Genomic DNA, 14,803 nt, shown 5'->3' on the forward strand with positions numbered 1-14,803 from the left:
ACAAGGACACATTCAGCAAATAGTTTAAAGATGAGTAGTTTTCTACAGCACTTATATTTATAGCAAAAATAAATTTTATACAATGCTGAAGCTGTATTAAAATGTGCAAATCATTTAAATTAACCGAAAACAATGGTAATTTGCAGTCTTAAATCAATTATTTTAACAAATTATTTTAAGAACATAAGAACATAAGAAATAGGAGCAGGAGTAGGCCATCTAGCCCCTCGAGCCTGCCCCGCCATTCAATAAGATCATGGCTGATCTGACGTGGATCAGTACCACTTACCCGCCTGATCCCCATAACCCTTAATTCCCTTACCGCTCAGGAATCCATCCATCCGCGCTTTAAACATATTCAGCGAGGTAGCCTCCACCACCTCAGTGGGCAGAGAATTCCAGAGATTCACCACCCTCTGGGAGAAGAAGTTCCTCCTCAACTCTGTCTTAAACCGACCCCCCTTTATTTTGAGGCTGTGTCCTCTAGTTTTAACTTCCTTACTAAGTGGAAAGAATCTCTCCGCCTCCACCCTATCCAGCCCCCGCATTATCTTATAAGTCTCCATAAGATCCCCCCTCATCCTTCTAAACTCCAACGAGTACAAACCCAATCTCCTCAGCCTCTCCTCATAATCCAAACCCCTCATCTCCGGTATCAACCTGGTGAACCTTCTCTGCACTCCCTCCAATGCCAATATATCCTTCCTCATATAAGGGGACCAATACTGCACACAGTATTCCAGCTGCGGCCTCACCAATGCCCTGTACAGGTGCATCAAGACATCCCTGCTTTTATATTCTATCCCCCTCGCAATATAGGCCAACATCCCATTTGCTAAAATATATATTTTAGTATATATTTGGAACCTATAAATCTATTTCTAAATCATTAATGTAATAAAATCACATTGGTTGGACAAATATTTGATAACCAAAATAATCATGTTTTTATTAACTTATTTTAAAAATGTAGTTTACTGTTTAGTATTTGGGTATTCATTGCTAATTTGGTGCTGTTTTGTCGAGATGATTGTAAACACAAGCATATCTTAAATTTTGGGATTTCCTTCCAGCTGCTACAGATTGCCATTCTCTTTAGGGCAATGTGTTAGTTGTAATGTTTAAAAATATATGAAAATGTAAATCGTGCGTTAAAACCTCTATAAGTCCTCCATAGCCTCTAACTGGCAGTGCTTGGCACTGCTTTTGCATTATTCATCGAGCTCCCTTTTTCCCCTGTCAGTTTTCCCAAACTGGCTTGAAGTCACTCTGCAACCAACCAATTGGAGTGTGTGGCAGGACCCGTGGGGAGGTCGGCAGAAGTTTTCAAAGGCGCTGAAACTTCCCGAGAGAAGTCAGAGGCACTTTCAGTTCAGGCCAGGCGACGGGCAGCCGCAAGCAGAATGGAAGTGCAGGCCACACGGCTGGGTGCAGTTTTGTTCCTTTCGCAGTGTTTGGCCTTGCTGCCACTGGAGCTGTGCGAGGCTCGCTCGAAAGCATCACGTGGAGTGGTGGTTCCTTTTGTTTTCGATCCCAAAGCGAAGTGCGAGCCTCCCTGTCAGCATGTGGGGCTGTGTATCAGGAACAACACCTGCTTTTGTTCCCGGGGATACGAGGGCGACCTCTGCCAGTATGGTAAATCCAACACTTGCATTTCAGACGGCGTTACATTTTAGAATTCCAGGAACAAGGCGGTTCAATTTCAGACCAGTTTCACCATGTAGATTTAGTTCGATACTTAACCCCAGGTATTCTGTTTTTAGAAGATAACATCGTTAATTGGGGAAGAAACTTCAAATATACCAGGGAATTTTCACAGTAACTTCATTGCAGTGTTGATATAAGCCTACTTGTGACTAATAAATATTTTAAAAACTTTTTTTTACTTTATACTTTTACGATTAATTGTAAAACTTGTTTGAGACCATATTGTAATTGAAGAATAAGGAGATCAATGTTTCTGAAAAACAAAACTGCTCAGTATCGATAATAGATTCAAAATTAAATATATATTTAAAAAATATGATCTATTGGTGGGGGGAGATCTTAAACTAAATCCTGGTGGTGGGTTAGACGATTTGATTTTCTGTGATGAAGGTGAATGAATGAAGAGGCTAAATCAGTAATGAGCTGTAGGTAGGCGAAGTTCCATGAATTTAAGTTCACGCCAGGATGCTAGCTCGCTGTTATCCGGACTGCATGGGGTTTTAAAAGCATTTGTGGCTTTGCAGCAAATTGGTCAGCGGTTCACCGCCGTCAGCGCTCAATAACAGAGAATATCTTCATTGTAAAGTTAAAGAACTGAGAGTTGCGTTTGGGAAATATATATATATATATTCGGATTGATTCTCTATTCGCCTGAATACTGTTTAAATCTGTCGCGCTGATAAAAGGCCATTTGTTTAAGTGTGGCATTCTGATTCCTATGCCTGTACTTTAGAGGGAATCATTCTCACATCTAATCCAATATGATTCCAGTAACTTGTTACCCGAAATGCAAGAACGGCGGAGAGTGTCTGCGCCCCGGGAAGTGTCGATGTCCAACTGGAGTTGGAGGAAGATACTGCCATAAAGGTACATAATATGAGAGAGCGCATCAACTCATTATTATAAAGAGCAAAGGGCTACTCATTTCTTACTTTGCTTACCGGGCAAACCTTTTCACTCACTTTACACATCACCTTGTCTGTTTGTAATGCACCTGGAGTTCACCCGGAGTTATTGTTGCCAACGGTGAATTTCCTCGGGATTTGCTAGTTGCTGTTTCTCTGCATCCTCTCTGTCTGGGACCACCTGACCCGTTTTTCAAATTGGAAAAAATTATGTGGTGATTCCGGCGTTGGACTGGGGTGGGCACAGTAAGCAGTCTTAAAACACCAGGTTAAAGTCCAACAGGTTTATTTGGTATCATTAGCTTTCGGAGTGCTGCTCCTTCACAGACATCAAGTTTCTACAAAGATGCAAGAAAGCAGACAAGATCCCGAAAGGACTACAGATCATGAATCCACTCAAGTCAACACTCACCTGATGAAGGAGCAGTGCTCCGAAAGCTTGTGATACCAAATAAACCTGTTGGACTTTAACCTAGTGTTGTGAGACTTCTTAAATTGGAAGTAAAATAGGGAGCACTGGATATATTCACAAGGTGTGGGTGGCGGCTTCTTCAACGAGAGAAACTTCATCAGGAGTTCAAACCGGTTTTAAGCTAATGGATAGTCAGGGAAAGGAGGAGGTGGAGAAAGACAGAATGGAAGGTCGGCAGGCAAGAGTGACCAAATGACACGGTGCAAGGCAAAATAAGTTTAAAAAGTTTATTTATTAGTTTCACAAGTAGGCTTACATTAACACTGCAATGAAGTTACTATGAAAATTCCCCGGTCGCCACACTCCGGCGTCTTTTCAGGTACGCTGAAGGAGAATTTAGCATGGCTAGTGCACCTAACCAGCACATCTTTTGGACTGTGGGAGGAAATTGGAGCATCCGGAGAAACCCATGCAGACACAGGGAGATCATGCAGACTCTGCACAGACATTGTCCCGAGGCCGGGAATCGAACCTGGGTCCCTGGCGCTGTGAGGCAGCAGTGCTAATCACTGTGCCACCGTGCTGCCCTAAATACAATGGTAATGTACAAGATTGATCTAAAGAGGTGAAAAATGAGTAAAGCAGAATCATTATCAGTGACTGTCATCTGCAAATTCTGAAGGAAATGGGGGCAGACGTTATAATTTGAAATTGTTGAACATAATGTAGAGTATGGAAAGCTGTAAAGAGCTGCATTGAACGATGGGCTGCTATTCCTCGGGCAAACATTGAACTTCACTGGCACAGACTGGGAGTGGAGCATTAAAATTGACAGGGTCACGCTTATGGACTGAATGGAGGTATCACCCAATCTGCATTGTGAGCAGCAAATCCAGTATACTAAATCAAAATCTCTGTTTCACCTGAAAGGTATATTGGTGTCCTGCATGGTGATAAAGAAGGGGGGGTAAAAGGACAGGTCTTGCATCTCCTGCACTTGCATGGGAAAATGCAGTGGGAAAGGGAGGTGCTGTTCAGTGTGATTAACAAGTGGAACGGTCCATTCAGAATGCTGAAAGAGGAGGGAAGAGCAAGGTGTGTTCAGTTGTGGAAGTGATAGGAATGACTGGGAAAAATCCATTGACTGGTTAGGCTGGTGAGTGGAAATTGAGGGTCAAGGGAAACATGGCAGGGAAGTGGGGAAAGGGATGAGAACAGAAGTGCTAGAAATAGAAAGGACAAGGTGGAGAACTTTATTACAATATCAGGTAATCTCAGTTGAAAGAAACATAATGGAAATACTGGTGTGGAAGTTTACACCGTTAGAATTTATGTGAAGGAAATTGTAGAATCATAGAATGGTTACAGCTTAGAAGGGGGCTTTTCAGCATGTCCTGTCATGCTAGCTCTCCATAAGAGCTACTCGGCTAATTGCACATCCTGCTCCATAGCCTCATAAGTTTCTTTTTGAAAGCTACAATTCAAGCAGTGTTTTATTGAGGTTCACCATAACCTCCTTGCATTGTACTCTGTGCCTCTATAACACCCAAAATCCTGTATGTTATCAACCACTTTCTTGACCTTTGCCTGCCACCTTCCATGATTTGTGCAAACATATGCTTGGTCCCTGTACTCCTGCACCTCTTCTTGAATTATATATTTTACTTTATATTGCCTCTCCTCATTCTTCCTCCAAAATGTATCACTTCACATTTCTCTGCACTATGTTTCATCTGCCATGTCTGCCCATTCCACTAACCTATTCATAGGATCATAGAATCCTACAGTGCAGAAGGAGGCCATTTGGCCTATCGAGTCTGCACCTCCCACAATCTCACCCTGGCCCTATCCCCATAATCTCATGCATTTACCCTAACTAACACTCTGACACTAAGGGGCAATTTAGCATGGTCAATCCACCTAACCCTCACATCTTTGGACTGTGGGAAGAAACTGGAGCACCCGAAGGAAACCCACGCAGACACAGGGAGAATGTGCAAACTCCACACAGACAGTGACCGGGAATCGAATCCGGGTCCCTGGCGCTGTGAGGCAGCAGTGCTAACCACCGTGCTGCCCCAGAAATTCAGACAGAAATTGTGAAAGGAAAGTGAAGAATTGAAGATGTACCAGGTGAAGGCAAAGGGAGAGTAGAAATTGAACACAAACTTAATTAAATTATCCAGTTCAGGGCAAGAGCAGTCATGAGATGTGAGCTGGGCCAGTATTTATTGCCCATTCCATCCCTGAGGATATTTAAGAGTCAACCACATTTCTGTGGGTCTGGAGTAATGTGTAGGCCAGACCAGGTAAAGATGGCAGATTTCCTTCCCTAGATGGGTTTTTACAACAATCAACAATGGTTTCATGGTCAGCATTAGATTTTTAATTCCAAATCTGATGGAGTTCAAATTTCACCATCTTCTGTGGTGGGATTTGAACCCTGGCGCCCGGATCATTATCCTGGGTCTCTGGATTACTAGTTCAGTGACAATACCACCACACCACTGCGTATGACTGAAGTAAAGAATGTTGCATATATTCCATGAAAATACAGACATAGCTCGGGCCCATATGGATTCCCATATCATCGCCCTTTATTTGCAAGAAATGAGTGGAGTTAAAAAAGTTGTTCGATGTGAAAATAAGTTTGTCCATACAGGGGAAGGTGGTGGTGAATGGAGATTGGAGTATTCTTTCTGGAAAGTCTAATTCATATACTGGTCATCTGTTTGAAGAAAATATCAGTTCTAAAATGATTTTTGTTAATGAGTTCGAACCAGTCAACCAGTCTTCCCCTGCCCTTATCTTGTAATGTGAAGGAATATTCTGAATTTACTGAATCCAGTTTCTTAATAAACTTGTAAGCCTCAAAAGATCAACTCCCAGTTACCCCCTTTCCAGGCTGAAAAAATGAGTTTTCCTTCTTAGTTTCGATGCCAGATACTAAAATTCAGCTCGCCGGGTCTTCTCTACACTGCCTCTAGTGCCTTACTTGCTCTGTTTTCTCAGAAACTGGGAATAAATATCATATTCTAGGTGTGATCTAACTGCACCCATATTGCACAGATTGTTAGCATCTCTGACATATTTTATTGCTTTGACTGTGACATTCAACATTCTATAAATTTGGTTGATGCTGTTCTGAATTTGTTGGGTTAGCAATTGGTCTGCTGAGACTATGAGGTTTCTTCCAGCATCACTTTAACTATTTCAACACCATTTGTGGACTACTGACTTTTCCTTTCTATGCATAGTATTTTGCCCTTGATCTGCCGAATCCTGTTTTATCCATTTCTTTTTAACTGCTTCCTCTGATTGCAGTGTCCTGCCCGTCCAAACCCAGATAGCCAGGTGGTGAAGGATAATATATTGGAGTCTAGCCTTTTATTTACAGAAATGCACATTGCATAACATGTAACTCCAATGAAACCTCCCTTTCAGTCTGCTCCTCAATACATGAACACAGGTGAGTCCCCAGTTAATATCTCCCACATAAACACCACTAACATTCAACTGATATGCAGTTAACACTGCCCATTTCCAGTGTACACTTTTGACATGTTTTGCTTCAAGCAAATCTGTCTTTATACCATGGGCTGAATTATTCAAGGTGCCAGTTTCCACAGGTCCCTGGCTAAAAAATCAGTGGAATTCCACTGAGGAAAATGCAATTCCCCACAACCACTCAGCAGCCATTAATAGGCTGGAACTGGGTTTTCTGTTAGTCAGGAACAGGAAGTCCAACCTCAGAGAGCTATTACGCTGGCAGTTCTCCAACACAGTGGGACAGAGGTGTGTGGCATTGAACAATTTTCATTTCCTAACCTAAGGAAAGGTATACAGGCATTGGAGGCAGTCCAGAGAAGCTTCACTAGGTTGATCCAGGATACGGAGGCTTTTCTTATGAGGAGAGATTGAGTAGGTTGAGCATGTGTTCATTGGAGTTTAGACGAATGAGAGGTGACCTTATTGAGACCTATAGGATTCACAGGAGGCTTGATAGGGTAGACGCTGAGAGGTTGTTTCCTCTTGTGAGAGTCTAGGACCAGCGGGCATAATAGTGTAAGAGGTCACCCATTTAAGATAGAGATGATGAAGAATTTCTTCTGTGAGGATAGTGAATGTGTGGAATTCTTTACTGCAGTGGGTTATTGGGCTGAGATAAACAGATTTTTAATCAACAAGGGAATCAAGGGTTTTTTATTCATTCAGGGGATGTGGGCATCGCTGGCTGGGCCAGCATTTATTGCCCATCCCTAATTGCCCTTGAACTGAATATATTTTGGAGTCGACCACATTGCCAGACCAGGTAAGGACAGTAGATTTCGTTTTCTTAAAGGACATTAGTAAATCGGATGGGTTTTTACAACAATCGACAATGGTGTTTCATGGTCATCATTAGACTTTAAATTCCAGGTTTTTAGTGAATTCAAATTTCACCATCTGCATTGGACTATCCAACACTACCTCCAGCACTGGTATAGTTGCGGGTGGGGTCGGTGGTTGGTAGGCTGTCTGCTGGATTTAATGAGACCCCTCCTGCCTTCAAACCTGCAGTGGGGGATTGTAAAATCCAACTTCATGTGCAGTGGCCTCTACTTTCTTATTTGTTGTTGGGATGTGGGCAACATTGACAAGAACATATTTATTGTCCATTCTTACTTGCCTCACAAGGTGAACTTATTCTTGAGACACTCCTGTCCTTGTGGTGCTCCTATGGCATTGTTGTTCTTATCCTTCTCTGTAAAAGTGGTTGCAGGGCTAGGAGGTGCTGTTAGATAGATGGTACATACTGCAGCTGAATAGCTGATACTGGAGTGAGTCACTCGCCTCCTAAATTCCCAAAGCCTGTCCATCATCTACAAGGCACAAGTCAGGAGTGTGATGGAATATTCTCCACTTGCCCGGATAAGTGTAGCTCCAACAACACTGAAGATATGAAACATAGTTGAATTAATATTCTTATGATATAAAAATGTTGCTATTAATTTTGAATGATACATTACTAACCTGTACTCTGTAGAACTGTGATGTCTTTATTAGTTCAACATGCCTTCAATCTTGCTTTGCCAGTTAAACTCACAGACATTGCATTGAAAATATATGGAATCAATTTTAAAACCTAGTATTTTCATAATGCACAGATCTGAAAGCAGATCTGCTTTAATTCAAATATTTTTTCAGTTCTTATAACATATATGTGATGAATTAGGAAGGGATGTATTGGATAGATAGAAATAAACAGTATCCAATGTTTTTGCTAAGTCTAGAATGAGGAACATAGAAATAGAATTAAAGGTGAGAGATTTATGAAAGAAAACAGGAAAATCCTTTTACATAGAGAGTTGTAAGGCTGTAGAATGCCCTTGTAATGAATGAACAAGCTCCAAATATTTTTGGGGAGTTTTTAAGTATTTAAGTATTTCTTGGGTAAGATGGCGGATGGAGTTTAATGCGGAGAAGTGTGAGGTAATTCACTTTGGTAGGAATAACAGTTGTGTTGAGTATAGGGCTAACGGGAGGACTTTGAATAGTGTGGAGGAGCAGAGGGATCTAGGTGTATGTGTGCATAGATCCCTGAAAGTTGGGAATCAAGTAGATAAGGTTGTTAAGAAGGCATATGGTGTCTTGGCGTTTATTGGTAGGGGGATTGAATTTAGGAGTCGTAGCGTTATGTTGCAACTGTACACAACTCTGGTGCGGCCGCACTTGGAGTACTGTGTGCAGTTCTGGTCCCCACATTACAGGAAGGATGTGGAGGCTTTGGAGAGGGTGCAGAGGAGGTTTACCAGGATGTTGCCTGGTATGGAGGGGAGATCCTATGAGGAGAGGCTGAGGGATTTGGGATTGTTTTCGCTGGAAAGGCGGCGGCTAAGAGGGGATCTTATTGAAACATATAAGATGATTAGAGGTTTAGATAGGGTGGATAGTGATAGCCTTTTTCCTCTGATGGAGAAATCCAGCACGAGGGGGCATGGCTTTAAATTGAGGGGGGGTAGTTATAGAACCGATGTCAGGGGTAGGTTCTTTACCCAGAGGGTGGTGAGGGATTGGAATGCCCTGCCAGCATCAGTAGTAAATGCGCCTAGTTTGGGGGCGTTTAAGAGATCCGTAGATAGGTTCATGGACGAAAAGAAATTGGTTTAGGTTGGAGGGTCACAGTTTTTTTTTTAACTGGTCGGTGCAACATCGTGGGCCGAAGGGCCTGTTCTGCGCTGTAATGTTCTATGTTCTATGTTCTAGAACCCCAACTTTGCTCCATTCTATAGTTTGTACACAGAGTCCCTGGATGAGTAAAATTGAAACTAAGACTATGCCAACATATACAGTCAGATTTTGATAGAAAGGGACATCTTGCGGTATGGCCCTGTCAGTAAAACATACAATTGCACATTTAAGTTTTAAATTTTTTTCCCATAAAGTTGTTGGGAATGTGAGATGACAACTACACACTGAGGTCAATGAGACAAAGGTCAAGCAGTGGAAATCAGCCAATAATATGGTGATTCACAATTCACAGGTTATTTCTTCCAAACTAAAATTTGCTGACCGTTTTGAATATTAACAAAGCATGCAACATTCAGATTTTGTTTCTGCAAAATATGGTTCATAGTATTTTATTAGATAGGTGGGTAATAGGAAGGGAAACAAATGAATATTGGAACAGATGGGGTACATGGGATTCTAATTATTGTTTATAAGATGACAATTTATGTAAGAAAAATGTAAAACTTTCAAATTTGTAAAACTTTATTTCACGTAAATGTTGTCTCCACTCAGCTATTTGTGATGGTGGCTGCCTCAATGGTGGAGAGTGCATCGCTGTTAACAGTGTTGTGAAGTGTCTGTGTTCCTCTGGCTGGATGGGATCAAGATGTCAGGAAGGTAAGGGAACCTTTGTGTTGGAATTTTGTTTTCGAAAAGCTAAAGGTAAAATAAAATTCTTGTATCGTTTGTCAGGTGTTCACATGGTTAAGTGGTATGTATTTTTTCCTGAAAATGGCAGTGGTTTCATCATATTATTGAAATGAGGAATCCTGAAAATGTATAACTGTTCTGTCTCCTCTCCCTCCGCCTGCCCAACAGCAATCTGTCCGCAGGGATGTCGGAATGGTGGAAGCTGTTTGGCACCAGGGATCTGTAATTGTCCAGATGGATGGTTTGGTGGAGCTTGCCATTTAGGTAAGGCCAAATCTGCATTTTAAGACATAACATTCTTTACTGTTTTATATACTGTTATATAAGATGAGGAATAATGAGATTTCCAGAGCTGTTTAACTGTTTGTTTATTTTTCTTCTTAAAAATATATTCAGAATGCACTCAATTACATTCCATTTTTTATTTTAGTTAACGATGTCTATTGATTTAGTCCTATTGAAGAAACACTTCAATAGTGTTGGGTAGGAGTTTCTACTATATTATCTCGATCTTTCCATGTAATTCACAGATTGAACAAAACAGCACAAAAGATAGTGGGATTTCAAGCCCACATTACGCTCAATGCAAATCTGAAATCTTTTCCATTAGTTTTTTAAAAATAATGCTGGAAGTGGGCCCCAACTACAAAACTGACTCTGATCCCAGATCGAATTAATCTCATTTCTGCAACTTACATCTATTTACAAGCCTTTGAAGGGTGTAATAATTCCAGTTCACCGGTTAGGTAAATAACAATGGCAACATTTATTTACATCTAACTATAATACAGAGGCTTATAGCATCATGGCTGTCAGTCAGCTCCCAAGAAGGTTCTGGAATAGAAACCCGAACTCACCAAGGTGACCACCCATCCTGGCTCCTCGAATGGTTCCCTGGGTTATGCGACCCTTACTCTGTAGATTGATCCACTAAAGGATAATCATCACAAAGGAGCTCTTAAAATGTAACTTTTTTTGATGGAAGGACACAAATAGGCCGCTTTTAAAAATTAAGTGATTAATTTACTTAGAATCTGAGGATGAGATTTCCCGGTCCCGCTGCAGGAATCGTAACGAGCGAGACAAAATTCAGCGGATCATTTAAAGGTCCATTGACCTCAGTCGGGAATTTCCATCCTTGGGGCACGCACGGCCGGAAAATCCCGCCCTGAATGCTGCACACAAATGTAAAGAGTAAATGGTTCTGTATAGTTTTTTAAATGATGTGGAGATGCCGGCGTTGGACTGGGGTGAACACGGTAAGAAGTCTCACAACACCAGGTTAAAGTCCAACAGGTTTATTTGGTAGTAAATACTATAAGCTTTCAGAGCGCTGCTCCTTCATCAGATGGAGTGGAAATGTGCTCTCAAACAGTGCACAGAGACACAACATCAAGTTACAGAATACTGATTAGAACTTGTTGGACTTTAACCTGGTGTTGTGAGACTTCTTACTAGTTTTTTAAAGCCATTTTTGGTCAGCTAACGTTACGTGGTGGACAAGACATTCTGATTAATGTCTTTATGAAAGGCCCATTTTCAGTTCTATTAATAAACCTACACCAGGTTACCACTCTTAAATTCTAAAATGCTGCTAGACCGGTCTATGGCAGATTTTATGTTTGGTGATATGCAGATGAGTTGGAGTGGAAACTTGAGCAGAAAAGACACTTCTGAAAAATAACGTAGATTTAAGTGCAATTTGTGACTGGATCATTGATCCAAAAACTTTTGATCATTATATTACATTTTTCAATTAATCATTAAGGCAAAATGAAACTCTTCTGGTTGAATCTGTTAGTTTTCTTTTCCCTCATTGCTCAAGTATAATTTTTCTCATTTCTCAATTTTTGCTTTTCAATTATATTGCACAAAACACATTGTATCAAAAAAGCCCATTTATAAAAATCAAGACACATCGTGACAATGCTCACGCATTTGACTAGACAATTCCTAAAAAAAATACTTGTTACATAACACAGCAATTCACAAATTCAGTCATATCTAATATCCACAAGCAGGATAATACACTCTTCTAGTTGTTGAGACACCCTGGATTTTTGCCACATTCTTTCCACAAAACATAGCCCATTAATAATGATGCATGTAATTTGTGACAATGACTACATGCATGTTTCTGGTGCCGGGGTGGTGGGTTTTATAGGTTTGTAGCAGGACAGCGATGATGGAACGAAGTAGAGGTGAAGATGAGCAGTACTGTGGAGGTGGATGTTAGCAGTCATGGGTTTTGAAGATCAGTTCAAGGTTGAACAGGATACTGTATTTTTGCAGCCTTTGGCTTAACTGGAGGAAGAGGCAAAGAAAATAAACTGTGGCCAGGATCCACTGATGTCATACATCCCGCCACAGCTGCCAGAGAGAATGGGGAATTTGGCACTCAGCCAAATCCCCATTCACTGCAGCAGGACCGGAGAATCACATCCACAAGCGAGGTCAGAGAATTGGCCTGTATCTCAGGCAAGTGTACGCAGTTGTTAGCAGGAACTGAATGCAATGGATTTGATTTTCATGGTTTAGAGGTGGAAAAATGTTTTGGCTCAACCATGATTTGATGTTGGAGATATTTTGTAGTACAGTAATATTTTTAAAGATTATGGGCGGGAGTTTACGGCCTCGCTTGTCCCGAAACTGTAAAATCCTGCATGACGTCAATGGACCTTTCCATTGTTCTACCCTCGCCCGCTCAGATTCCCGTGGTGGGCAGGGCGGTAAAATTCCAACCTATATTTTTCACATACTGGTACCTCCTTCCATATAAACTGGCGAGTCAATGTGTTGTACCTTCATAAAATCAGTTGGAAAGAATGAAGATGATCATTAGATGGCAGAATAGATATTTTCTTCATGTCATTGCTAGCAAGGCTTTGGTAGCACCCTCCTTTCAGAGTTTTTTTTCCATGACACAAGTGCAGAATGTGAAAACCCACCTTTGCTACTGTTGCTTCGAAACTATATTACAACACAATTGAAGCAGATTAAATTCTGGCAAATAAGCAGCCAACCTGAGAGTCATAACTACATAAGAAATAGGAACATGGACCCATCGTTTAATAAGATAATGGGTGAACCTCCACGTCAACTCCACCTTCACACCCTATTCAATATCTCTCGATTCCCTAAGTGCACAAAAATCTTTTGATTTTGATCTTGAATGTATTCAATGATTGAGCATTCAAAGCCCTCTCGGATAAAGAATTCCAGAAAACAACACAATCCTCGGAGTAAAGAAATTTCTCTTCATCTCAGTCCTAAAATCATAATCCTCATATGGATGATATGGGGGAGGGGGGATTTGAACTTGATAATTCACTTGGAGCAGTGGGTGGGTTTGACAGTGCATGGAGAACCCAGAAATAAATGCAATACATCTGTCAGTATTTTCTAATATAATACAATATGGTTAAAGTAAAAGGGATTTGCATTCTTACCTTTGTTCCAATGATAGGCCATCTACTAAAAATATTGATTCTGGATTAAAAGCACTGACTATTCTGTTTGTTTGTAGCGGTTTGTGACATCCCTTGTGGACATGGTGGGAAATGCATTGCGCCTAATGTGTGCCGATGTCGTGGATCCTACACTGGTCCTCAGTGCAAATGAAAGGAAAGTGAATGAAGAGTCTTTTCCTGGAGAGGATACCTCTTAGTTATTGTTTTCTTTGGTCAAGCCATCTATTAGATGTTTTTTTTAAAGTAATAACTCATCAGTGCCAAAAATTGAGAAACAAGTGTGAAACTTATGTAAATCACAAACCTTTACATTCTTTTTTTTCATAGCTAAAGTGGCTGTGCTCTGTGGTTATTTTTTTCATGGGTTGACAGCATGTGTATTTGCCTGATGGATTTTTAATGCAGTGGTTATCTCCTGTGTAATTTCATTCCTATTAAATATAATTGAATGTTGGCATTTTTATCGTAAAATTCTAAACAGAATGATCACAAGCCAACCATAATCACTGGAGGGATCACTTTACTTGGTTTTAAAAGTCCATGTGTGGTTATGTGACTATTGTTCCTGATGCAGCTACAATAAAGTATCATATTGAGGTTTTTAGAACTGTTTATTATAGTTTTGTAATACTTTGTCCTGACTAGAAATTCAATATAATTCAATCTGTTGCATTGGTTGTCACCTTTTTTGGTACATATATCGATAATAGTACGTGATTTGCTTGGAATGGCTGCATCACAAATATTATGTAATTCTATGCATGGATTTCTTTTTGTGTGCTTTGAAAGAACTGGTCAGAAACAAAAGTGCCAAATTGGGAGAGGCTCGAACCCCAGGATGGGCGGCACAGTAGCACAGTGGTTAGCACTGCTGCTTCACAGCTCCAGGGACCTGGGTTCGATTCCCGGCTTGGGTCACTGTCTGTGTGGAGTTTGCACATTCTCCTCGTGTCTGCATGGGTTTCCTCCGGGTGCTCCGGTTTCCTCCCACAGTCCAAAGATGTGCGGGTTAGGTTGATTGGCTATGCTAAAAATTGCCCTTAGTGTCCTGAGATGCGTAGGTTAGAGGGATTAGTGGGTGGATATGGGGGTAGGGCCTGGGTGGGATTGTGGTCGGTGCAGACTCGATGGGCCGAATGGCCTCTTTCTGTACTGTCGGGTTTCTATGATTTCTAAAGAAATGAGCAGTTGCACTTGTTTCATGTGTCCCCCAAAATTGGTTGATTATGCGCAGGATTTGTATGGAGGACAAGGCAAGGCCAACAACTTTCAAATTGTACACAAGTACTGTGCTGCATAAAGTTTACCTAATAGGGACTTCTGTACATTATGGTGAGGTTTGCAGTCTGTTTCATTTTGTGTTCAAGGATGGGGTTCTTTAAGCTACT

At 41.1% G+C, this 14,803-nt stretch overlaps 1 protein-coding gene across 1 annotated transcript; it reads left to right on the plus strand.

The window, feature by feature from the left end:
* The first annotated feature begins 1,366 nt into the window (after positions 1–1,366).
* seraf (Schwann cell-specific EGF-like repeat autocrine factor) lies at positions 1,367–14,018 on the plus strand. The gene is made up of 5 exons (XM_078228055.1): positions 1,367–1,635; positions 2,479–2,574; positions 9,808–9,912; positions 10,114–10,209; positions 13,472–14,018. Exons 1-5 carry the CDS (start codon positions 1,404–1,406, stop codon positions 13,564–13,566), a joined length of 624 nt encoding a protein of 207 aa, XP_078084181.1. The 5' UTR covers positions 1,367–1,403; the 3' UTR covers positions 13,567–14,018.
* The last annotated feature ends 785 nt before the right edge of the window (positions 14,019–14,803 follow it).

Source organism: Mustelus asterias, chromosome 2, assembly GCF_964213995.1.
Source record: "Mustelus asterias chromosome 2, sMusAst1.hap1.1, whole genome shotgun sequence".
Classification (NCBI taxonomy): domain Eukaryota; kingdom Metazoa; phylum Chordata; class Chondrichthyes; order Carcharhiniformes; family Triakidae; genus Mustelus; species Mustelus asterias.